The 25,045-nt window shown below is 56.6% G+C and overlaps 2 protein-coding genes across 12 annotated transcripts in view; both read left to right on the top strand.

Moving 5' to 3' along the window:
* The first annotated feature begins 475 nt into the window (after positions 1-475).
* LOC129649737 (septin-4) lies at positions 476-12,380 on the top strand. Of its 5 annotated transcripts, none has more exons than XM_055577508.1 (12): positions 476-595; positions 5,454-5,747; positions 6,145-6,238; positions 6,914-7,000; positions 7,471-7,594; positions 10,525-10,659; positions 10,773-10,890; positions 10,981-11,082; positions 11,282-11,378; positions 11,472-11,634; positions 11,794-11,893; positions 12,160-12,380. In XM_055577508.1, exons 1-12 carry the CDS (start codon positions 593-595, stop codon positions 12,217-12,219), a joined length of 1,377 nt encoding a protein of 458 aa, XP_055433483.1. In that variant the 5' UTR covers positions 476-592; the 3' UTR covers positions 12,220-12,380. The 5 variants fall into 5 exon arrangements, with proteins under 5 accessions (XP_055433483.1, XP_055433485.1, XP_055433487.1 ...); XM_055577512.1 differs by lacking the exon at positions 476-595 and adding an exon at positions 3,182-3,394; XM_055577510.1 differs by lacking the exon at positions 5,454-5,747 and having other exon boundaries at positions 487-595.
* An 889-nt stretch (positions 12,381-13,269) lies between these two features.
* The window catches only part of MTMR4 (myotubularin related protein 4), a 34,465-nt gene continuing 22,689 nt past the window's right edge, over positions 13,270-25,045 (top strand). The window contains exons 1-9 of one of the 7 annotated variants that reach the window (XM_055577502.1): positions 13,270-14,118; positions 15,277-15,315; positions 19,231-19,320; positions 19,671-19,787; positions 20,299-20,381; positions 23,150-23,310; positions 23,403-23,499; positions 23,703-23,816; positions 24,623-24,819. In XM_055577502.1, the coding sequence (XP_055433477.1) occupies positions 15,313-15,315; positions 19,231-19,320; positions 19,671-19,787; positions 20,299-20,381; positions 23,150-23,310; positions 23,403-23,499; positions 23,703-23,816; positions 24,623-24,819 (862 nt within the window). In that variant the 5' untranslated portion in view covers positions 13,270-14,118; positions 15,277-15,312. The other 6 variants (XM_055577504.1, XM_055577503.1, XM_055577505.1 and 3 more) reach the window with 6 other exon arrangements.

Below are 25,045 nucleotides of genomic sequence, written 5' to 3' on the forward strand. Positions count from 1 at the left end.
CCTTCACAGCTTGGCTGGAGGTGGGGACTCTCTGACGTCCACCTTAGGAGGTATACACAGGGTATGGACGATGAGTAACTTGGACAGCAGCTGGGTTCAATTCCCACAAACCTTGTGGACTCTCCGGGGTAACTGTTTCTCTCCAACCCATGGGGCAAACTCCCCTCTCCTTCCAAAGGCTTCTCTAGCGGGTGCCAGGTGGGCCCTTCCTTTTTCTTTGGGGACCGGCTCAAGCCCCCGTGGTGCCGCGCCGCCTGGGCAGGCCACTCTTGAGGGTCTCAGGGAGAGCCAGATGACCAGCGAAGCTCTGCCTGATCGCCTCTCCGCACCCTGACTCCGGGGGTCTCGAGCTGCAAGGCCCACCCGCAGGCCAGCGTCCCCCGGCTCAGCCAGCGCGGGCCCGCGCGCTGCGAAGGTGCAGGCCCCGCCCCGGGGCCGCCCCGCCCCGCCCCCGCCGCGGGCCCCGCCCCCAGCCGGTCCGCACTCGGGGCGGCGGGAGGGGGCTGGCGGTGCGGCGAGGTCGGCGCGCAGCTCCGGCCGCGGGTCGCTCGGGCGCTGTCCAGGCGGAGCCGGCCAGGCCCGAGCTGCAGCCATGGTAAGGCGGGCGGGCGCGGGGCAGGGCCGGGCGCACAGGGCCCGCCGCTCCCGGGCGGCTTCGCTGAGACCCGCGGCGCTGCAGCCCCGGCTGCACGGGGCTGGAGGCGCTGTCGCCCGCCGCGGGCACCGGCAGGGTCGGGTGGCGGACGGCACTGCGTCGCTGCTCCCAAGTTTCTCCTCCTGATCCGAGCAGACACGGAGTGGGCCCCGGCCCCGGGGTGCTGCCCGGTTCTTGGACGAAGGGATGGGTCCGTGCAGGGTGGGGAGAGGGCGCCGGTCGAGACGCGCAGGTGGGCTGGGGCGAGCCAGTCCGGCAGGGGCAGAGTTGAGGGTCCCCGCCCTTGCCTGGGTCAGCTGTTACCTGGGTGACCCTTTCTCACCCCTACCTAGCCAGGGCTCAGGGACCAGCAGCAACTTCCTTTGGAAAATACACAGGAGGCTCACAAACACTGCCTGCCTCCCAGAGAGGGCTGGTGAGACGCTTGGGCCCTCCTCCCCACCGCCTGGCAAGTGGCCGCTCCTAGGCCCTTCACACAGCACCCTCTGCCCAGGGACCTCTGAGAGAGGGCGGCCCAGCCAGCACCCTACGTCCCTCTGCTCCTGAGATAGGGACCCTAGGGAATCCTCCTCCTGCAGCATCCTACCTGTTCCCCCCCCTGCCCCTCCAAACCAGGTCCCTCTGCAGTGATGAGGGGTGGAGGGAACTCATTCCTGCCACCTGCCTGCGATGGGCGGAGAGGCAGTAACCCCAGCCCGACTCTCTGGAGACCCCCCAGGTAGGAAGTGTTGAGGTTTGACTGAGGATGCCAGCTCTTGTCCTGCCCTCAAGGCCAGAGCCTGCCACAAACACACTGTGCTGGGTGTCAGGGCCTTCAGGCCCTGTGCCAGCTTCTGCTCCCGGTCTGGAAGACCCCTCGCCTTTGCCCTCTGCGTGGGAGGCATGGGCTGTTTACAGCAGCGGGAGATCTGTTGCCAGCCTGTGGGGCAGGATGTTGGCTGTGGGCAGCCTCCAGAAAGGAGCTTCCCGGGCCCTGTGGAATCAGGAGCTTCCAGGTCTAGACAGGCCAACCTTTTGGTCTCTCCTCTGTCAAGCTGTGTCCAGGCCGAGGCCCAAGTCTTGGCCAGGAAGTCTGGGTGACATTGTGACCTTCCCCAAGGGGGGTTCCTGGGAGAGGCCAAGTGGTGCCTGCCTTTATCCTTGCCTGCATCCTTCTCCCCACATGGGGACAGACAACTTATGGTACCAGGGTGGGAGCCGAGGGGAGCTCTGATTGTTCGTAATGCCAAGTGTCCCTAGGGCAGGGGCTGAGGGAGGCTTTTTCTGCCACACGTTAAGTTCAGTTCAACTGAGGTCTTGGGGCTTCAACTTGGCTGAGTTGTAATTGGCCTGTTCCTCTGTAATTAAAGACACCCTATCACGACCAGAGTCCTCGGTCTCAGACCCCTGGCCTCAAGCCAGCCCGGTCTTTAGGCTGACGGGTTTGTGACAAGCCAGACTTGTCTGTGAGGGTCTCTTTGTGAAAGGAGATGAGGGACCCAGGTGCTTGGGAGATCAGTGGGGAGAGCTCCCCAGCCTGGGAGCCCCCCAGGAGGGCTTAACTGGCATACAGAAAGAATGACCGGCTCAGGTTAATAACCATCCTGTGACCTGAGCTGCCCCTTCTCTCCCCAGGTTCAAAGCAGCTTGAGGTGTACCTGTCATCTTGGTGTCAGCCTTCCTGGGACAGGGAAGGGCCACTCACATTTGGACATTAAGGCCCTGAAATTAAGACACTGTTCAGAATCACAAAGGGTGTTTCTAGCCAAACCAGAAACACTGGCCTGCTGTCTGCCAGTCAGGTGCTCCACGCGCGCACTCCCAGCCAGGTCCCTCTCTATGCGTCTCCCACCTGATAGGTAACTTGGAAGCCTGTGGGATGCCAGCCTCTCCTCCACCTGAGGTCATGCCCCACAGAGACCAAGTGTTAGCAGCTGACTCCCTGAGACTGACGGGGGTGATGGAAGGGATTTGGCTGAGTTGAGAGGGCAGGTATCCCAGGATGGAAGGCGTCTGAGTGGCAAAGGCCCCGCTGCCCCCCTGGCCCTCCGCAGGGAAATCTCTGAAGGCGATTTCTGAAGGTAGTGCAGTTCTCTGCTGGGAGGAACCCACAGCGACACTGGGAAGAAAAGTGGGTCCATTCCCATGAGAACCTACACGCAGGGGGCTTAGGACACCCCACCCTACTTCAGCACTGCTTGAAGTTAAGGTGAAAGAGAGAGGTCAGAATCCTTTCGGGATGAAGTCTCCTGGACCAGGTCACCTTGGTGACAGGGCTCAACCCCCCGACAGGCCTTGGCGTCCTTGGGGGTTAACAAGAGAAGCCAAGTGGATCAGGAGCCTGCAGACGGACTTGGGAAGCTGGTGCTGTGCCCACCAGGGCAGGCAGCGGGCAGGCCTCATGGGGAGCCAATCAGAGGAGGATGGGACTGCAGAGGAAAGCAGCGGTCCCGCTGCAGCTGAGCTGTCCTTGGAGGGTGGGAGCCAAGGGAAGGGAGGAGGGAGGGGGTGGGGAAGGACATTCCACAGGCTTTTTTGGCCCCTGATAGAGACAGGGTGGTCAGAGAGAAAGGGAGAGGAGCAAGTCAGGACGCCGGGTTACAAGAGCATCAAGACCAGGCGTTTCTGTGCGTGAGGAACTCTGCCTGGCAGATAAAATTAGACCTAGAGCTTGCTGACAGGGAGTCTGAAGCGTGGGACATGGACCGTTCCCTGGGACGGCAAGGCGGTTCTGTCCCCGAGGAGAGGGCTGAAGCTGGGGTAAGGCTGCTCCGGGAAAGGGTGGACCTGCCTCGTCTTCCCCCTTGCGTTGGCTGGATCGGAGCTCAAAGGCAGAGAAGGTTTGGGTCTGTGGCAGAAGGACTGGGTCCGTGGCAGAGCTGGGGGCCGGTGAGGCCGCTGGGGTCCTGACCCCTTGGTTGGAGCTCCTGGGGGTCCCTCCCATGCTCGCTGGAGGGAGAGTGGTGCTGGTGGCTCTCCTGGAAGGTTTGCAGGAGGCTGGGGGTCTCCGTCAGGGCCGTCCCTCCTCCCCTCGCTGCTGTCCCTCTGCTCCTGGTGGAACCAGGTGGAGACAGTCCCCTCTCTCCCACCCTCAGTCTGCCCCCCAGACGGACTTCTGGGTTCCTGTGGGGTTGTGCAGAGGGACAGGATTTCCCCAAATTCCCCAGACTCCTGGGCTGCCAGAAAACAAGACCTGTCACACACACTCCGCCCGCCCCCCACCCACATCCCTTCCCCATCGCTGTATAATTAATCGTCTGAACTGCGACCCTTTTAAGAGTGGAAAGGGGCAATTCTGCTACGACAGCAAACATAAACCGGAGTGAATGGTCACCCCACTGGCCCCCAAAGATACTGTGGGTGAGAAAAAGCCAGTTGGGTCAGGCCTGCCTCAGGACAGTCTCTTCTGTCCACTTGGCCCCCACACGCTGGTTCCAGTTTCAGGCTAAACGGGCCGTTTCCTGTCCAGGCAAGCCCTGGAGACTGTGGCTCTAAGCTGGCGGGGGCACTTGAGAGGCTATAGCCCAGAAGTAGCTCTTAGGCGGCTTTCCCCTCTAGCCCCCTTCTAGTCCCTTCCCTCTGCAGAAAGCTGGCAGTGCGTAGGACTGCATCCTTCCCTTCTTCCCGCTGTAGCCGGGAACCTGCTGAAGACGGTGGCTGTCTTATCTCCCCTGACTGGGACTCCACAGTGGTCTGGGGTAGCCCCCACTAGCTTGGCCGATTCCCAGGGGGTGAGTCAGCCTGTGAAGCCAGCCCTTGTCCATTGTCTGGGGGTGGCACGTGGGTATTGTAAGGCAGAGCTGAGCCCAGCACCGCCAGGCACTCCACGAAGAGGGCCGGCCCCCAAAAGAGAGAGGAAGCTTCAGGGTCTAGAACTGAGGGTCAGAGTAAGGGGGACGTGGCCTGTCTTCCCAGCTGGAGATGGTGGGGGAACAGGTCTCCGCAGAGGAGCCAGCCACCCTCTGCCCACCCGCCCTGTGCTTCAAGGTCGAGGCCAGACCCCCTCCGGTACTTCCGGCTGAAGCCTAGCTCGGGCAAGGGGCAGGGGGCAGCCGGGGGTGCCTCCGCCTCTACAACCCTCGCGGCTGGGGGCTGTCTGCAGTGTCCTCCCACCCTTCCTCACCCGGTTCCTCACGAGCATCCCTGGCACGTTTCCCCTTCGCCCCTGGAGCCCAGGCTCAGGGTCTGGAGTCAGGGGTCTCAGGTCAGCTGCTCTGCGCTCCGGGAGTGAACACCTCCGGGAGAGTCGGCTCCCGGTCCCGGAGCTCAGAGCTGCAGCGGCCGGAGGTGAGGAGCCCCCTGCTGGCTCCTGAGTCGCCCGGAGCTGGAGGCTCCCTTCTCCCCGCCCTGGCTCCCTCCCGCCTCCCGCCCCTACCCGTCCTGACGGTCTGCACTCTCCTTCCGTCCTGAGCCACGTTCTCCTCTCCGCTCTAATGCCTCTGTCTGCTCCGCTCATACGGCCTGGCTTCCTGGCCTATAGGGCAGTCCTTGGCCCTGGCGTGGAGGGGCAGCCTCGACCAGCACCCTGTTGCGAGGGAGCATGGAGACCCGAGCTGCTGGGTCCCCAGAGCAGCTGCTGGGGCGCCGGGGGCTGCCGCTGCTCCCTGGGGTCTCTCCTGCTGTCGCGGACCCTCGGGCCGGGAGGCCTGTGAGCAGGGGAGGGTGGCGAGCGCTTCCTCTGGCTTGGCCGCCTGTGCAGCTCCTTTCCCTTCTAACCACACGTGCTTTCCTCTCTCCCTCTGGCCTTCTCCTGTCTTGCTCCTTCCTTCTTCCCTTCCTGCCACCGACCCGCCTACCCCACCCCGCCCCTGCCCCTCAGATCAAGCGCTTTCTGGAGGACGCGGATGACGCAGAACTGAACAAGTTCGTGAAGGATTTCCCAGGAAGCGAGACCTACCACCCACCAGAGGCCAAGACCTTGGTGCCCAGGCCCCAAATCCAGGAGCCGAGGCCCCAGGCTTCAGACCTCTGCCAGGATGACCTGGAGTTCAAACCCCCCTCGTGGCCCCAGCCCTCTGACAGCCAGCAGTACTTCTCTGCCTCAGCCCCCCTCAGCCCCTCAGCCCGGCCCCGCAGCCCGTGGGGCAAGCTCGATCCCTATGACTCCTCCGAGGTAGAGCCTCCAGCCCCCGTCTGTGCCGTGGGCTGATGCAGGAGGACCCGGGGAGGGAGCTGAGGGAGCCCCAGAAGTGTGTGTGTGTGAGTGTGTGTGTGTGCGTGCATGCGTGCGCGCACACGCACGTGTGCACCCACATGTGGCTGGAGACGTGCTCTGTCCTGTGTTGGCCCCAGCTCTGTGGGGTCACCCCTGTGCCCCCCATGCATTGGAACCTGACAGTGTCAGCAGGGACAGGAGCCCAGCTGGTGGCCCCACCTGGGGCCTCAGAGGAGTGTGGCAGTGATCCTGGAAGGCTGGGCAAAGACCCAAGAGGCGGGGAGAAGGCTGGCGTTGGGTCCTGGGGTCCTTCTGCCTCTGCCCTAATGCACTCTGCTTTCTTGTCGTCCCCCAGGATGACAAGGAGTACGTGGGCTTTGCGACCCTCCCCAATCAGGTCCACCGGAAGTCTGTGAAGAAAGGCTTTGACTTTACGCTCATGGTGGCAGGTAGAGCAGGGGCTGGGCAGAGCTGGGCAAGAGGCGTTTCAGGTGGGGATGGTCTGTGTGTGTATGTCGGGGGGGTGTATGGCTGTTAGTTGCTCAGTCGTGTCCGACTCTTTGTGACCCCATGGACTGTAGCTCGCCAGGCTTCTCTGTCCATGGGATTCTCCGGGCAAGAACATTGGAATGGGTTGCCATTTCCTTCTCCAGGGGTGGAACCCGGATCTTCCTGACCCAGGGGTGGAACCCAGGTCTCCTGCATTGCAGGCGGCTTCTTTACTGTCTGAGCCACTGGGGTATGGCTAGGGCAGGAGAAAGCAGTAAGTGGCTGTGCCTTTTTGCAGAAGAGCCAGAAGCTGTAGGTGGCCCAAAATCCATATCCTATCCAAAGTCCGTATCCTATGTGTTGTGGGGGAGGGGTCATTGACAAGGTCCAGAGAACCCTTAACCCTCAGGTTCCTAACATTTGCCTTTTACTGTGTGACCCTGGGGAATCCCTTATCCTCTCTGGGCCTCACTGGCTGGATGAGCTCTCGTCTCTGCTTGCTTCCAGCTCTGCTGTGTTTGGGTTAGTCTCTTCCCAATGAGATAAGCAAGAAGCTCCCCCACACACTCGGCCCAGTGGGGTGGCCTCTTGGTTACCGCTGTGACTTGGTGCCTCTGTCCTGTCTCCCCCGTCAGGAGAGTCGGGCCTGGGGAAGTCCACGCTGGTCAACAGCCTCTTCCTCACGGATCTGTACCGGGACCGGAAGCTCCTCAGTGCAGAAGGTGAGGGAAGGAGTGTGAGGACAGGCGGGCAGAGCTGACCTGGGAAATGGAGCTCACTTGGGGTCTGGGGGATACAGGAAGCTGCGGCTTCCTAGAGAGCCTGCCACATCTCTCCGGAGGGCTGTCCAGCCTGGCAGCCCACCAGCCAGCTCCCTAAAGACTTGGGTGCTGAAGCAGGGCAGGGGCCAGAATCCTCTCTGACCCCCCAAAGGATTCCAGGAATCCGAGAAAAGAGGCCGGAGCAGAGAAGAGGCTGGGGCCGGAGCCAACAGCCACCGGCATTTCCTGTGTTGGGAAATGTGCTCTTCGCTGGTTCCCAGAGAACAGACAGGCCCCAGGCAGCCCCAGGGGGTGGGGAGGGGGCAGGGTGGGTGAGGCAGCCTGGGCAGCAGGGCTGGTTGGGATGGGCCGTGTCCTCCCAGTGGGCAGGTCCTTGCCCCGGCCCTGGCCTCAGTTTCCCCCTTCTCCAGAGCGTATCATGCAGACGGTGGAGATCACTAAGCACGCTGTGGACATAGAAGAGAAGGGCGTGAAGCTGCGGCTCACCATTGTGGACACACCAGGTTTTGGGGATGCCGTCAACAACACAGAGTGGTAGGTCTGACCAAGCACAGATCCTGCCCCCAGCCCGCCCATTCCCTACGCTCGCACACAGAGGTGCAGACATATCCCCGATGTCAGGAAGCAGGGCTGTGTGCCCTCGAGCATGCCCCTGCCCCTTACTGGACAGCTGTCTCCTCTGTCAGGTGAGAGGGACAGCCTTGGGATAGATGACTTCTAGTGTTCCTTTGACTCTGACCTACAGTTCTAGAATAGGGGTGAGGGCACCCCCTCTTTGGAGGGAGGAGCCTCAAGAAGCAAACATGTGAAAACATGTAGCAAAGGACCTGACATAGAGCAGGTGCTCAATAACGGCCCCCTTCCCTCCATCTGCTCCTTTCACCAGCAACGTTTTAGGTGCTACAAGCAAGTTATTAAAGGGGTGAGAGTGCCTGGAAGGGTGGGGGAAGGTGAGAAGAGGCAAAGGGAAAGTGTGGGTGGAACTGCGTTTAAACTCCAAGCACCCTCTGGGCTACCTGCCAAAAGAAAACTGGCTACTCGCCACTCCCCATCCCTCTGTCAAGCTTCCCTGGTGTCTCAGTGGTAAAGAATCTGCCTGCCAGTTCAGGAGATGCGGGTTCGATCCCTGGGTGGGGAAGATCCCCTGGAGAAGGAAATGGCAACCCACTCCAGTATTCCTGCCTGGGAAATCCCATGGACAGAGGAGCCTGGCGGGCTAGGTCTGCTGCTGCTGCTGCTAAGTCGCTTCAGTCGTGTCCGACTCTTTGTGACCCCATGGAGCCCACCAGGCTCCCCCGTCCCTGGGATTCTCCAGGCAAGAACACTGGAGTGGGTTGCCATTTCCTTCTCCAATGCATGAAAGTGAAAAGTGAAAGTAAAGTCACTCAGTCATGTCTGACTCTAGCGATCCCATGGACTGCAGCCCACCAGGCTCCTCCGTCCATGGGATTCTCCAGGCAAAAGCACTGGAGTGGGGTGGGGCTAAGTCTATGGGGTCTCAAAACAGTCAAACATGACTTAGTGACTAAACAACAACACCTGCCCACCTCCCCAGTCATCCCTGACATTTTTTTTTTTCAAGAACTAGAAAGATGCTTAGATAGTGGTCAGACCTAAGGGAGTAGATGAGAGGAGAATGGGGATAGAAACAGGGGAAAAGGTGGTGGTGCCTTTGTTAATAACATTAGGTAGGGTGGTGCTGAGACTCCTGGACTGAGAATTCAGATCCTGATTCAGCATTAAGTAACAACTGCGTGATCTTGAGCAAATGACTGCATTCCCATTTCTTTAGTTGAAAAATGCTGGCTTTACCAGTTGATCTAAAAATCATCCCAGAAAGATGCATGTAAATGTGCATTAAAAACTGTTAAAGGCTGTGTACACAACACTCATGAATTTAAAGATGATAACTGCAGGATCAGTGCAAAAGAAAAGTGTGGGGGCCCTTGTTCAAAATGATAAAGAATTTCAAGATGGCCACAGCAGAGAGTAAACCAGGTGTGGCCCCTCTGAGCTCAGGGCCCACGTGTGACTGCACAGGTCACACACCCAGGAAGCTGGCCCTGGATGGTTGCCTCCCAGACTGATCGGAATCTTACAGGTCCTTTTGTGCTCTGAACCTGCCTCACATGCTTTATCATTACAACATGAGACCTTGGCTCAGCACGCTGGTTCATCTTCAGCTTCTTGATCGAAGCCTTGAGGGGAGGGCCACTTCGTATGTTCTTGCCATAGCGCTGGGCTAGTACGTAGTGCATGGTCTCCGTAAATACTCCTGCTGGACTGAGGTGGCCTCCATGTCATCACCCTTCCTAATCTAGGAATATGTCTCAGCCAACTGGGCTTGCCTTGAAATTCTAGCCCCAACCAACGCCTGTTTCCTGCTTTAGCAAGTATCGCTTCCTCCTTCAATCAGTCTACTTACTTCCTCTGACATTCCATACTGTAGTAATAATTCCTCTCGCCCAGCCCCTCCCAGTTTACAGTGTATCTGCACATGTGCTCATTTAGTCAGCGGCAGGAATTTACTGAGCACAGATTAGGGGTCCAGCCCATGCTGGACATTTTAAGGGATACAGAACAAGTATGAATAATCCTTGTCACTGGGAAGCTTACAGTCTAGTGGCAGTGGGAGAGGAGAGGGGGCAGGTCTCTGGCATGTGTGTCAATCAGGCAAAAACTTAGGTTAGTAAATGGGTCAGGCAGTGTAGTGGCAAACACACTGAACTAGGAGTCAGAGCCCAGGCACTTGGATGGGTAGAGAATTTGCTGGCTAAAATGATCTGCATTAAGTCTCAGCTGCTCTGGATTTGATTTCTTCATGTGTAAGACGAGAACAATGATACTTATAATGTCCACCTATCAGGGCATCTATCAGTGAAGACAAAACTCAGTAAGAGCAGAGCAAGAGACTTGAAGACTGGGGTTCTTGCATATATATGTTGAATATACATATGGGTGATATATACCATATATGTGTATGACCTTCATGTGTGGTGAAGGGAAAGGAGAGCAGCGTGCATTGGTGCAGTCGCAGGAACCTTTGTGGAAGAGATGGTTCTTGGACATGGCTTTGAAGGACGGAGTGGGCTTGGAGAGGTGAAGGAGAGGCTGGACCCACCCGAATAAAGGCCCTGAGGCTGAAGTGTGAACCTGACTTAGGGCTGCCCTGGCCTCCAGTTGGTTTTCACTGCATCTTGCTAGTCTTACTGCTTTGTTTGGTCACCTGGGCTCTCTTCTTCTCATCTTTAATGACCTCTGCCCATGTGCCTAGTCTGATTTTCTGTCAGGATGTTTGAGATGTACCGTGACCCACCCAGGTACCTCCCTGAAGATGTGGTAAAGCAAGTTGGCGAAGAGCAAAGTCTTGAAAAGACTGCCCAGGGCGTGGGCTCCTTGTAGCCCCAGAGCTCACTAGGCAGTCCTCACTTGCACAGTTTCTCTGCTTGTGTTCCCTGCCCCAGCTGGAAGCCTGTGGCTGAATACATCGACCAGCAGTTTGAGCAGTATTTCCGAGATGAGAGTGGCCTGAACCGCAAGAACATTCAGGACAACAGGGTGCACTGCTGCCTGTACTTCATCTCGCCCTTCGGCCACGGGTACGGTCTGAGCCTGGGGCTCCTGGCCCCACCAGGCGCTGCCAAGGGGACAGGCCAGGAGCACCCGGGGCAGGGCTGCCACAAGCAGGTGGTCACAGGTTCCTGTTCCCCAGGCTCCGGCCACTGGATGTTGAATTTATGAAGGCCCTGCATCAGCGGGTCAACATCGTGCCTATCTTGGCCAAGGCAGACACACTGACACCTCCTGAAGTGGAGCGCAAGAAACGCAAAGTGAGGGCAGCTGGTGGGGGAGGGGAGCAGGTGGGCTTCTGGAAAGGTTGGAGTCCCCCCAGAACCATGGGCCCCTCGTGTGTTTGCTAGATCCGGGAGGAGATTGAGCACTTTGGAATCAAGGTCTACCAGTTCCCAGACTGTGACTCTGATGAGGATGAGGACTTCAAATCACAGGACCTGGCCCTAAAGGTGGGGCCACCCCAGGGATCCCTTTCCCAGCTTGTTTCTTCTGGGCGGAAGAGGGAGTAGAAGTCTATGCAATGGGGAGGGGCTCTTGGGGTGGAAGAGGACCCTGGTTTCCTAGAATGAAGCAGAGGAAGATGAAGATGCAGGCACAAAGGAACAGGTGAGAACGGGGGTGTTGAGAAACACCCCTAACTTCTTCCAGGAAAGCATCCCATTTGCTGTCATTGGCAGCAACACTGTGGTAGAGGCCAGAGGGCGTCGAGTTCGGGGCCGGCTCTACCCCTGGGGCATCGTGGAAGGTAAAGCTCTGAGCTTGTGACCAGGGTATCTCCTTGCCCTCCACGGGTCTCCTCTACCCATGCCCCTGGCTGACCCCTAGCCTTGCTGTGCAGTGGAAAACCCAGGGCACTGCGACTTTGTGAAGCTGAGGACAATGCTGGTGCGTACTCACATGCAGGACCTGAAGGACGTGACGCGGGAGACACATTATGAGAACTACCGGGCACAGTGCATCCAGAGCATGACCCGCCTGGTGGTGAAAGAACGGAATCGCAAGTATGGCCAAAGGCCAGGACGGAGCTGGCAGGGGTGGGGTCCCAAGCGCCACCTCGGATGAGACCAAGCCCTTCCTTTGTTCCGCAGGCTCTGGGCTCAGTCCAAGCAGGTACTGGGGTTCCCCTACCCTTACCAACCTCCTTTCCCCCTTACCTTCAGCAAACTGACTCTAGAGAGTGGTACCGACTTCCCCCTTCCTGCCGTCCCACCAGGGACAGATCCAGAAACTGAGAGGCTGATCCGAGAGAAAGATGAGGAGGTGAGGGTAGTATGGGGTGGTAGGGGTTGCCAGCCTGAGAGGACCCCTGTTTAATCATAAACCTCAGTCTCTCTTGGTTTGGGAATAGGAATATCCCTGACCCTGGTACATATCTGGACCCTGGATTGGTGGATTAGTGGTTCTACCCAAGGACCCCATCACACCCCAGGGCTACCAAGGGCCTGACTGAAGGGATTAGAGGGGGGCACTTCCCTAAATCTGTAGGACTCTGAGAGGCCCCACTTTGATGCGTGTGCCTGTTCCAGCTGCGGCGGATGCAGGAGATGCTGCACAAAATCCAGAGACAGATGAAGGAGACCCATTAGCTGACTTTCAGCCCTGAATATTTAAACACCGCCTCTTCGTCCTGCCTATGTCGGCCCCTCCCAGCACCAGCTCTGCTCAGGCCCCTGCAGCTACTGCCACTTCGCCTTACATCCCTGCTGCCTCCCCAGAGACTCAGAAGAAATAAAGTTTAACAAATCTGTAGGTGGCTTCCGGTGTCACTGTCTGTATCGTTCCCATCTCATGGAAACAAAGAAGATCTTAGGACCCAGTTTTGAAAGGTTGCTGGAGGAGGGTGCTGGTTTCTGGCTTTTAGTAGGGGCAGGAGAACAGGAAAAACTTTCCCCTCCCATGCCAAGAGTTCAGTCCCTGCCTAGAATCCAGCCTGGCCAGTCTATCTTCCTGACGGTATCTGTCCTGCCTCTGTTATCTGGAGCCCATCATCTTTCCCACATATAGTACTGAGAATCCCACAGTCGTTTTAGAATTGATATCCGCCCTCAAGAAAACATGGTATTAATTGCATGCAGCCTCCCAACTTCATATTTCCTCTGTTTTGGGGAAAGGATATGCAGAATTAAACTCTGCACTCTAGGAAGCCTGTGATAGAGCACTGAACACATGTTGAAACCCCTGTAATCACCAAACACTATAGTAAGTGCTGGGAATGGAAAAAGTACAATCGTCGTCCTGTAAGAATTTAGTATTCATTTAACAAATAATTTATTAAGCATCTGCTAGATTGCAGACTCTATTTTAAACCTTGGGAGTTAACAGTGAACAGAGGTATGGTTCCAGTTCTCCTGGGATTTACTAAATACGGAGTAAAAGCTCCAATGCCATTTGCAAAAGAGCAGTGAAGACATTTTGGTCCCAGGACCTGATATTAAAGCATTCAGGTCCACTCTAACTGAAGCTGTCGGTTGAGAATCTGAACCAGCTGTTCTCCATTTCTGTCGGGTTGTATCTCGGGGCCAGGGCGACCTCCAGCGGCCATCCTCCGCCCTGCTGCCCGCTCTGGCTCCCCTGGGCAGAGAGGAAGGGAGGCGCCAAGAGCTGGATCTTCAGGGGAGTCCGACTCCCCACACCCTTTACAGACCAGAGGGTCGCAACTAGCTCGTGGCATTCTCAGCCCCATCTCTCAGGTGAGAAAGCTTCTCAAAACGGAAAGGACCATTCATTCAGGTCACGAACAGGGCTTGCGTCGGGCTCGCCGACGCAAAGGGAGGATTGGAGGAAGACGTCAGGGTGCGGAAAAGGAGACTCTTCACCCCCACCAGTCGAAGACCGAGACGGAGCCTCAGGCCCAGACCGTCCCCCTTCTCTCTCAGCATTCAGAATCTTTCTCTCCCTTCTGGCTTTGCGACGCACGACCGCAGCGAAACCAAGCGGAGAACGGGATAAAGCTTAGGTACCTCCCGGGATTTCTCTGAGATGTACCCCTAAGGCGGGCTGGTCACCGGAAGTGGATGTAAAGCCCGGGCCCCTACGAGGCTCCGCCCCCCCACTGCGCTACCGGGAGGCCACGGGCCGCCCCCACTTCCGGTCCCTGGAGCCTTCGCCTGCAGCCCCCCTTTTCTGCTCTCCCATTGGCTACCGCAGGGACGCGCTGTGATTTCCCATTGGTCGCGTCTCTACCCCGGCCCCGCACCCCCTCCCTCCAGGCGCAGCCCCGTTTCCCGGAAGCCGATAGGCTAAAGGCTGGGAGGGCGTCTGCCCCACTGGACCAACGAGCGGCGCGAAGAGCGAGGGCGGTGGCTACGTAGTGGGGGGCAGGGCGGGACTCGGTGTGGCTATTGGCCAGGGCGGGCACGGGCCGGAGGTAGGATTGGTTGGGCCGAGGGGCGCCGCGGTGGGTCGGAGCTGCGTGGCCTCCGCGGCTGCGGGAGACGGAAGTGGCCAGAGCGCGGCCTCCGGAGGGTCGGGCGGACGCCGGCTGGGTGAGTCACCGTGCCCCGTGCACTGCCGGTCTGGGAACCGAAACCACCGCGTCTTGCCCGGCCCCGCCCCGGCCCCACCGGCTTTCGTGAGCCCCGCCTTCTGTCATTCGGGGCTCCGCCTCCGAACCTTTAGGCTCCGCCCCTAAAACCTGGGCACCTGGGTTCCCCTGTCAGCCTGACCCGGCCCCCCACCCCGTGACTAGATCCCCGAGGTCCGGACACCGTGGGCCTCCCAGGCCTGTCCTTTTCTCGCTCGCCCTCGCTTTCTCTGAGGCTGCTTGCCAGTGGGCGGTGAGGCAGCAACCCCGGACTTGCCGCCTCCATGAGAAAGGGGGGGCTGTGACCATGGAGGTGGGGAGGGCCACGGATGGAGACATATCCACACAGCCTTCTTCGGGGTACTGCTGGACTGCCCCCTGAGCTCGGATAGCAGGCATGAAGAAAACTGTCAGTGAAACCTGGGCCTGGTTACCTCGGTGGCTCCCTAGGTGGGCCAAGGAGGCCCATCCTGACATTCCTGTTGCTTGGGCCCACTTGACAGGTACTGACTCTGAGGCCTGCACTTGCCTGATTCTGTCCCTGTTGTGTGGCCTCCTCCCACTAACCTGCACCTCATTTGGTGTCAAGTGCCCTCAGAGGGACACGTCCAGCCCTGCTGCCTTCTGATCACAGGTTGTGGTCCCCTCCCTCTTGGCCTCTGCTCTGGACTCTGCCCCCAGTAAACAGGTCAGGTGGGTGCTGCTCCCAGACTCAGAGGCTGGCACAGTGCTCTTGTGGATTCATGTTTCCACCAGGACCAGAAGTGAGCCCTGGTTGGGCATCCTCCGTCTCTACAGAGCTGGCGGTTGTTTTGCTTTCCCACAAAGAACGGGGTTCGGAGCATTTTAATTCTCTTTCTGGGATTGGGAATCAGGACTCTTGAGTCCTGCTGCAGGACTTCATGGCTGCCTTCATGCCCTACAGAGTCACTTGTTGCTTTCTCCCCATGTAGGTCCCATTGCCTCTGTCTGGCATGCTGACTTGTGGAGAGGCTGGGTTCTCTGTGAGGGAGGCAGATAAGAGTTGTGGGGAAGTTCGGGAGTAGTTGTGTGGCATTTGTTGATACTGTGGTGATGTTAACCCTGCTCTTGACTCATATGTTTCTCTGTCTCCTTACAGTGAGAAGCAGGCAGCCAGGACCCTCACCACGGTAGAATGGTGAGTACTCTTTCCTCAGACTGCGGTGTTTTCTGTAATCCTGGTGTCTTTTTCCATGAAGCTGCCCGCCCCTCCTGGACCTTGAGCTCCAGGCAACTCTGTTCAGCAACTAAACAGGTTCATCTGCCCTGGAGATAAATTAGGGCTTCTTAGGTTGCAAAACATCAGCTGATACACAGCACTGGGAGGGGAGGCCTCTGGAAGTCTTTTTCTGCACGTGCTCTGACATGCTTTCCCCACTGTCTCTCTTAGTTCTTCATATTGGCCCTTGTCTTGCTCCTCCTGGTCCTTGGGTGAAGCTCTCTGCTTTGGTCTGAAAAGTTAGACCTCCTTTATATCAAGACCCTTGTAGTTCCTACTGAGTCCCTGAAATATCGTGGGTGCTACATCAGGAGTGACCCCTCTAAAACTGTGGGGCTTCTCTAGCTCCAGAGTGCTGCTCTCCATTAAGCTACTATAGGCAGGCACTGACTGAAGCACCCTCAAGGTGCCCAGAATATCACTGGGGGCTCTGTGTGTGTGTGTGTTATAATGATCCTTACATTTTCCACTAACTAACTGCCATTTTTTTTCACCTCAAATACAAGGAACCCCTTAATCCCTGAGGGCTGGGAGGAGGAAGTAGTGACTTGAGAAGGGAGTGGAGAGCTGCAGGCCCGGGTTCAGACCAGGCCCTGATTCTGGCTGTATCTCTTTAGTTCTTTCATGTGTCCCCAGTGCTTAGGGACAGGTCCAAGCATTCAGGTGATGAGAAGACTTGCTCTTTTCCCTCCATAGACATGTGGGTGTGTGGTGTATATAGTATTGTTCTGGTCTCTTCTCAGAAAGCCTGCTGGTCCTGGCCCCCACCCACTGATAGCCCCTGTCCTTTTTCTTCTCTGTGATACCATGAAAGGAGTCAGCCTGATCTAATTTTGAATCCTGGCACCACCACTTAAATACTTTAGGTGAACTGACTTTCTCTGTAAGCCTCAAATCTCACGAAATTCTTTCAGAGTTGAATGGTTTTAGCCAGAGAATGTTTGAAACATGTCTGGCTCATAGTAGATGCTTAATAAAGTGTCAGGTTTCTCCTATTCCTCCCTTCCCCCAAGACCAAAACCCAAACAAAAGCCCTGGTTTCTGAAAGCTACCAGGCACTGGGAGTGTAGGGTTTCAAACAGTTCCTCCTGTGACTCTCAGTGACATTTCAAGCGTCTTATCACTGCCCTTATTTTATTCTCTGGCCCTCTACGCAACTCCCTCCATTCCCCTACCCTTGGGTTTTGAGTTTTGTGTTTGCATAGCTTCTGTGGTTCATAGTTCCAGCTCCTCTCTTTTTTAGTCTAAGAAATTTCTTAGGACCCAGAAGACAGAGGATGTGAAACAAGGGGAGAGGTGGAGCTGAAGGAGTAGAGCTGGGCAGGGGCCTGAGGATAAAAAACCCCGAGAATTTCCCTTTCAGGGGTGTGCAGTGACCCAACTGTCATTAGACCTGTGTCCATTCTAAGGGGCAAAAGGGGCGTGGGATTAGTGAGGTCCGGGGATTGGAAGACACCGATGGACAGGGGAATGGTGAGTGGTGGTTTTGGAGGGAAAGGAAGGAAGCCTAGAAACTGGAAAGGGCCCGCGCTGGAGGGAGGTGAGATCCATCTTGGGACTCACAGCAGGATTTGGGGGGACTCAAGACGGAGGAGCCTGGTAGCCTGCAGTCCATGGGGTCGCTAACAGTCGGACACGGCTGAGCGACTTCACTTTCACTTTTCACTTTCGTGCATTGGAGAAGGAAATGGCAACCCACTCCAGTGTTCTTGCCTGGAGAATCCCAGGGACGGGGGAGCCTGGTGGGCTGCCGTCTATGGGGTCGCACAGAGTCAGAAACGACTGAAGCGACTTAGCAGCAGCAAAGAAGGGAGGGCGTGGGGACGGACGTGTGAAAGAGGGGTGTGGGGTGGCTCACTTGGGAAGAAGGGGAATGAAAAGATGTAGGCGGCCTCGCCGTCCCCTCCCACGCCGTCTGGGGGTGGGGGCGCAGTCGCTCAGCCCAGGTTCCTGAGAGACCCCAGAAAACCCCGAGGACGCGCTCCTAGGCCGCGGAGGGGCGGCGGGGAGGGAGGAGCCGGGGCTGTGGGCGGGGCCCGGGGCGCCCGGCCCGCGCCGCCCCGCCCCCGCCCTCCCCGAGCCGCGCGGTCGGGGCGCTCCCCTTGCCGGGTTCCCCTCCCTTCCGCGCTCGTGAGCGAGGGCGGAGCTGGGCTCGCTCCATTGTGGAGCGGAGGAGAGAGGCGCGCGGGAGCCGCGTCGAGCCCCGCCGCCCGCGCTCGCCTCCTGGCCGCCGCGGCTGCACCTGGCCGGCCCCGCAGCCGGGATGCGGCGGGCGCCCGGGACGGGCGGGCAGCGCAGCGGCTCCGGGGACATGTGCGCTGGCCCAGACCGCCCGCGACCATGAGCCTGACCGCCCGCGTCTCCTGCTCCATGCTCAGCTGCTTCGTAAGTGCCTGCTCCGCCTGCGGGGGGCGGGGGTGGGGGGGGCCGGACCCCGACGCCGGCTGCACCCGCAGCCCCGCCCAGGGCCGGCCCTCGAGATTCCGAATTTTAGCCCATCCCCCTTCCCAAGGGCCCTGGCAGGGAGAGCGGATGTTACCCCTTTTCTTTACTGGACTTGCTTTCATCTTTGGGTGCCGAGAATTGCCGAAGGCCAGGGATGGGAATTCTCTGACCCATCTTGGCCCTGAAGCCGCTGCCCTTGACTGCAGAGCTTGAGGCCCCGCCCTGCGCGAGTACCTCCTCTACCTCCGCCTCTCGGTCTTGGTCCCATGCGCCGCATCCTTGCTTGGGGGTGTGGGATATGGCCAGTAGGCCTTCTGGGATGTTCGGGGGCTGGTCGGGGAGCACAGGATGTCTGAGCTGTCTCCCTGGCCCCGGTCCCCTCCCCCTTCCACTACTCCACCCCTCACCTGACGCGCCAGTCTTTTCTCCTTGACTGTCCCCCAGACAGCCTCTCTTCTCCATATTCCCTGCCACTCTGCCTCTGCGGGCCTCCGTACCTCTGCATCATTCCCCGCCCTCTCCTCCTCCCCCTTTGGCTTAATGCTGCTTCCCAGCTTCTCCCATCTGTCCGCTCAGATGTTCCCACCCCTCCCCTCCTCACCGTCCCCCGCCCCACGCCCCCCTCCCCCATGACTGCCAGTCTTCCTCTCTCTGTCCTTGGGTCTCCTGGTTCCTCCCAGGCGCCTGATCCCCTCCTTCCCTGCCCTCCCTGGTGGCTGGGAAAGGAGTTACTTCTGCTTGCTGTGGGATTCCTCAGGAATTCCCCTCAGATCGTCAGGCAGGGCAGGTTGCTTGGCAGGTGGAGGGGGCTTATTAGCAGTGAGGGCCTAACTGGAAAGGAAGCTCCACTCCAAAACACATCCTCCTTTTGAAAGCATCCGTGTAGGCCCTCTAGAGGCATGGGCTTGAATCCCGCGCCTCCCTCCTCTTTGTCTCCTTCACCCACCAGATTGAAGCCTCAGTGGAGTGGCCTGGGCGGCCTGCATCCCCTCCTGTCTCTGTGACCAGCTTGCACACCTGGTTCCTACTCCTCAGGGCAGCACTTCCCATTTCCCACTTCTGTCTTACCTTTCCAGTTCGCCCTTTTTTTGCTTCGTTTCCTCTCCTTCGTTTGGGCAGTTTGGGTTCTACAGGAGATTCCCTCTTTAGGAATTCCCAGTGACCCAGATTCCCAGTGACTCTGTGGACCTTGCTCTTCTCTTAGGCTTAAGAGGCTTGAGTTCCCCCTCCACTTCACTCCTCACACAGCATGCCGGGCCTCTCTCCCCTCCTCTGGAGACCAGAACCTTTTTAAGGGGTGTATGTGGGGTTATTGTGGGGAGGGGAGCAGAATGAGGCCTGATGGGCCAGGTGGAGCCTGATGACTTAGGGTTGAGGCCTTCCCCACAGGGTGAGGAGGGGCCCCCCAGCCTGGAGTACATCCAAGCCAAGGATCTGTTCCCCCACAAGGAACTAGTGAAAGAGGAGGAGAATCTGCAGGTAAGGAAGAGCTGGGGGCCCGAGGTGGGTAGAGCTCCCTGCCGGGTTCAGAAAATACCCTTCCTTTCCTCCCCCCACCTCCAAATATCTCCAAGGGGATCTGTTATGGGAGCTCTGGCTTCCTGCTCCTGGGTCTCTGGAGGGAGGGGAGTCTGTCTGTTGTGGAGCCTTGGGCCCCAGGGAGGGCAAGAGCTTTCCTGTATGGCTGTTGCCTGGTGCTGTTACCATGGAGAAGACTCTTGTCCTGCCTTGGCCTGGCTTTTCCAGAGGGGGTCTTACAAATCAAGGGTTGTAGAGGGGAGTGAAGGGGTGACTCATTTCTGGACTGAGGTCCCGCTGCCCCCTGGCAGGTGCCCTTCACAGTGCTACAGGGCGAGGGAGTGGAGTTCCTGGGCCGCGCAGCTGATGCTCTCATTGCCATCTCCAACTACCGGCTGCATATCAAGTTCAAGGACTCTGTCATCAACGTGAGTTCCCATCTTGTTCTCCCACACCCAAGCCACAATCCCTGTGAAATTCAGGGTGGGACTGTGTTGGTGCTCCATTTGGTAGTATCTCCAAAGAGTTGGGGTTCCCTTCTTCTTCCTGTCTTCTAGCGGAAGGTCTGTCTTTGTACCTCTTTCACTCTCCTCCCCTCTTCTTCTCTCTTTCCTTGATTCTGTTGCTGGCCCTTCTAGGGGCACAGTGACTTGGTTGGAAGAGTGCCACTTACCAACTGTGTGACCTTGATCAATCACTCAGCTGAGGTGCAGTTTCCTCCTTAATAATACGGTGTGCAAATACCTGCCTTGAGGTTTCTGGTGATTTTTAATTGGGGTCACATATGTGGAGGACCCAGCACGGTTACCAGGCCCTTAGCAGGCCGTCTATAAATGTCGGTTTCCTTCCTTCTGTTGCTACATCAGCCTCTGGGCAGAGGTGGGTGAGGAGTGACGTGGAGCAGGGGGATCTGAGCACCAGTCTGCCCTTCCTCTACAGGTCCCCCTCCGGATGATTGACAGCGTGGAGAGCCGGGATATGTTCCAGTTGCACATTGCCTGCAAGGACTCCAAAGTGGTGAGGTGAGAATGGCGGGCCCTCGCTCAGGTCCTCTTACCTTAATCTTGTTGAGACCGCCTGCTGCAGAGTTTCTCTGGAGTGAGAAGGGAAAAATACTGCCTCCCCTTTCCCATTTGGAACAAACAGTGAAAACCCTGTCTCAGTTGGCAGAATCAATTTTCTGACGCACAGTGTCTTGACTACAGAAATGGGGATAATGCCCCCGGGGTTTTCATAAGGGTTAAATGAGATGACGCACCCGAGAGCACCTAGGGTGTTACCTGGCACAGAGCTTTCACCTTGGGATTTTCTTGGTGGTCCAGTGGTTAAGACTCTGAGCTCTCCCTGCAGGAAGCCTGGGTTTGATCCCTGGTCTGGGAACTAGATCCCAGATGCCACAACTAAGACCCAGCATGACCAAATAAGTAAATAGTTTTTAAAAAGAAAAAAAAGCACTCACATTGTTCTTGACTCATTTATTTATCCATTTAACATGAATTTATTGAGCACTTTATGCCAGGCTGTTCTAAGCTCTAGGGATATAGCAGGGAACAAATAGACATAATTTTCTGCCCTCATAGAGCTTGTATTCTAATGGGGAGATATGAGCGGTAAATATTAAGTGAGTAAAATACGTTGCCTTCCCAGGTGGCCCAGTGGTAAAGACTCCACTTGCCAAGGAGATGTGGGTTCTATCTCTGTGTCGGGAACATCCCCTGGAGAAGGAAATGGCAACCCACTCCAGTATTCTTGCCTGGGAAATGCCATGGACAGAGGAACCTGGTGGGCTACAGTCCACGGAGTCGCAAAAGAGTTGGATACAACTTAGCGACTAAACAGCAGCAGTGGCAGAATATATTAAATGGTAGTGAAAGTCGGTCAGTTGTGTCCAACTCTTTGCAACCCCATGAACTGTACAGTCCATGGAATTCTCCAGGCCAGAATACTGGAGTGGGTAGCCTATACCTTCTCCAGGGGATCTTCCTGACCCAGGAGGTCTCCTGCATTGCAGGCAGATTCTTCACCAACTGAGCTATCAGGGAAGTAATGTAAAGGTAAAAAGTATAGCAGGGAAAGGGGATATTGAGTGTTATGGGGGTGAAGGTTATAGCTTTAAACAAAATGATCAGAGAATGGAGGCAATGAAAAGGTGACGTTTGAGACCTGAAGAAAGTGACCTGTGGGTATTTGGGAGAAGTGTGTGCCAGACAGAAGGACCAGTGCGTGCAAAGGCCCTGAGGCGGGTGGGAACCTGGCACAATGGCAAGGAGGCTAGCATGGCTGGAGTGGAGTGCACGTGGGTTAGGATAGGGGGATACAAGGTCAGAGAGGTTGGGAGAGTATCAGGCTGTCGTAATGATTGGCTTTTACTTGAGGGAAGTGAAAAAACCACTGGAGGGTTTTGCACAAAGGAATGACGTGGTCTGATTATGGAATCACTCTGGCTGCTGTATTGAGAGGAGATGGAAGCAGGATGGGGGTGAAAGCTAGGGCAGAAGCTGGGAGACTAATTAAGAATCTGTTGCAGTTACTCCAGGTGGGAGGTCATGATGGCTGGTCCAGGTTGGTAGCAAACAAAATGGTGAGAAGTAGTCAGAATTTTGAAGGTAGAGATGACAGGGTTTGCTGACAGATTGGCTATGAGAGAAAGAGGGATGACTCCAAGGATTATTAAAAGGATAATAAGACTGATAACCTACTCTCCAGCACAGGAAACTCTAGTAAATACTCTGTAATGACCTATATGAGAATAGAATCTAAAAAAGAGTGGATATATGTATAACTGATTCACTTTGCTATACACCTGAAACTAACAGCATTGTAAATCAATTATACTCCAATAAAAATTAACTTTTTAAGAGGAGGATGCCCAGTTTCGAGCTTGCTGTGCACTTAGGACTGTTGGCATTCAGAACAGGAATTCGCATTGCCCTTCCCTTCAGGGAGATTAAAGTCTAGTTGCGGAAGGAAGACTTAATCTCTGGGAGAGGGTCTTCATCTACTCTCATTATAGTAGCCAGAGTGATTCTATAATCAGACCATGTCATTCTTTTGTGCAAAACCCTCCAGCTCAAGTAGGCTCTGGGAAAACTTACTGTTTAATACTCCCAGCACATTAAGAATAACAGAGGAAGGGATCTGTGGAATGGGTTAGGCTGGGAAGGCCTAAAGGAAGAGGTGGGCCTGCAGCTGTCTTCAGAGTATCTGGAGGACATGGCTAGGCTGAGAGGAGACCATTAAGTGAAGTGAAAACACCAGGAGACAGGACTTCCTCCCTGAGACAGAAGGCTTGTGCTGGGGAGTTGTGGGAGATAATACAAGGGGTAGCAGACATCCAGGGCCAGAGTTTTAAAACTTTTTTTATTTTTAAAGTCTTTGCTGATTTTTGTTACAATATGGTTTCATTTTTATGTTTTGCACTTGGGCCATGAAGCATGTGGGATCTTCGCTCTCTGACCAGGGATCGAACCCACACCTCCTACACTGGGTGGCAGGGAAGTCCCCCAGGGCCAGATTTGATAGCGTTTGGATTTAATATGAGAAACAGTCAGGCTCCACTAGAGGGGATTCTTATGTCTCACAAACAGGAGTTCTTGGGAAGAGAATTATCACCCTATGACAGCGTCCCTGGGGTGTTGGCCAGTGTCCCTGGTCCTCCCCGGGGTCCTCAGGCCTTAGCTCCCGCTTTGCAGTCTCCTCTCCCCACACCTTCCCAGGGCTGGGTCTTTGGCCCTCCTGGCCCCTGCACACACACTCCTCTTGCCTCACTTCATGGCTTCTTGCCTGGCAGGTGCCACTTCTCCACGTTCAAGCAGTGCCAAGAGTGGCTGTCGCGGCTAAGCCGGGCCACAGCGAGACCTGCCAAGCCCGAGGACCTCTTTGCCTTTGCCTACCATGCCTGGTGCCTGGGGCTGACTGAGGAGGACCAGCACACCCACCTGTGTCAGCCAGGTGAGGCCTGCGGCACTCACTCCTTATCTCCTGCTCCTCCCCACTCTTGGCCCCGGGCCCTTGATGCTGACAGGCGCGGGGCTGTGTTGCAGGTGAGCACGTACGATGTCGGCAGGAGGCCGAGCTGGCGAGGATGGGCTTTGACCTGCAGAATGTCTGGAGGGTCTCGCACATCAACAGTAACTACAAGTGAGAGGGCTGGGGGGCGGGGAACCCAAACCCCATTCTGGACCCAGACCTCCTCCCTGGGTGGGTAGAGCAGGGTGGGCACAGCTCCTGGCTCCCTGGGGGCGGGGGGGCTCCTGGTCCCTCTCCCCATAGAGCCATCCCCGGGGACCTTGTGATCACAGGTCTCTAATCAAGCTCCATGACCCGCTGTGGTCTTTCCGCAGGTTGTGCCCCAGTTATCCCCAGAAGCTGCTGGTTCCCGTATGGATCACAGATAAAGAGCTGGAGAATGTGGCTTCCTTCCGCTCTTGGAAGCGGATCCCTGTGGTTGTGTATAGGTGAGGCAGTGGGGACCGAGGCATCAGTGAGACGTTCTTGGTGCAGTGAGGAAAGTCAGAGGTGGAGGTCTGCGGTAGTGTGGTTAACTGGGAACTGACACTCTTCAGAAAGTGGCTGTGGAATAATTTTATAAGAAAAGCTGCTTTAGTTGTTGTTTTCTCCTAAGGATGAGGCTTTTGAGAAATTTATTCACTTTTTTTTTTCTTTGCTCTTTTTGAGGACGTGTGTGTGTGTGTGTGTGAGAAATATTGCATTAAAACGGGTTGATAAACCATGGTCTGTGAACCAAACCGGCCTATAGCGTATTATATGTTTAGCCTGTGAGCTATGAATGATTTTTACATTTTTATTTTAAAATTAAAAATTTTATTTTAAAAAATAAAACATAAGAATACGCAACAGAGACTGGCTATGACTCCCAAAACTGAAACTTTATTGCCTGGTTCTACACCAGAAAACATTTGCGCGGCAGGTTGCAGCCAGGAGGTTTGGAGCTGCTCATGCTCTGGGCTCGGGCTTGTTTTCCTGCTCGAGGTTTCTATCTGGAGCAGGGGCTGTGTAGACGTGATGAGTCAGTGTCACCGTGGGAATACGCAGCACATCTGAGAAATGTATATGACCATGCTTTGTACACTGTAAAGCTCTCAAGAGATGTTAAGGGCTTTTGGTGCCTCTTATTGTGGGCTGGATGATCGTGTGGTCCCCGCTGGCTCTGGAGATCTCGGCTTGGCCCCCTGAGCTCTCAGCGGTAGGCCTCTGGGGGCTGTGAACACCAAGGGCATGATCGTTTCTTCTGTTTTGTCAGACACCTACGCAACGGAGCTGCCATTGCCCGCTGCAGCCAGCCCGAGATCAGCTGGTGGGGCTGGCGCAATGCTGATGACGAGTACTTGGTCACATCCATCGCTAAAGCCTGTGCCCTGGACCCAGGGCCAAGGACCAGTGGGGGCTCCCTCAGCACCGGGAATAGTGAGGCCAGCGAGGCATGTGACACTGACTTCGGTAAGGTGTGGGTGGTGCTAGCCCCCTGGGGAGTAGGCCCCCATCTTGGCCTCCTGAGCTCCCAGGGAGACCCCAGGGCAAGAGGGAGAAGAAGCAGACAACATACAGGGCGTCTGGGTTCCTGCCTTTCGGGAGGCAGGGGTGGTGGTGTGAGGGGTCTTGTGAAAGGCAGTGGCCTGGGCAGGGTGCTCCTGGGCGCTGACTGACCCAGGGTCTTCCCCCTGCC

Source organism: Bubalus kerabau, chromosome 4, assembly GCF_029407905.1.
Source record: "Bubalus kerabau isolate K-KA32 ecotype Philippines breed swamp buffalo chromosome 4, PCC_UOA_SB_1v2, whole genome shotgun sequence".
NCBI classification, from domain to species: Eukaryota; Metazoa; Chordata; class Mammalia; order Artiodactyla; family Bovidae; genus Bubalus; species Bubalus kerabau.

Coding starts and splice junctions, on each gene's coding strand:
- LOC129649737 (XM_055577512.1), top strand. CDS start 3,335: ATGGACCGTTCCCTGGGACGGCAAGGCGGTTCTGTCCCCGAGGAGAGG. Junction 6,239..6,913: donor CTTTACGCTCATGGTGGCAG/GTAGAGCAGGGG, acceptor CTCCCCCGTCAG/GAGAGTCGGGCCTGGGGAAG. Junction 7,595..10,524: donor GCCGTCAACAACACAGAGTG/GTAGGTCTGACC, acceptor TCCCTGCCCCAG/CTGGAAGCCTGTGGCTGAAT.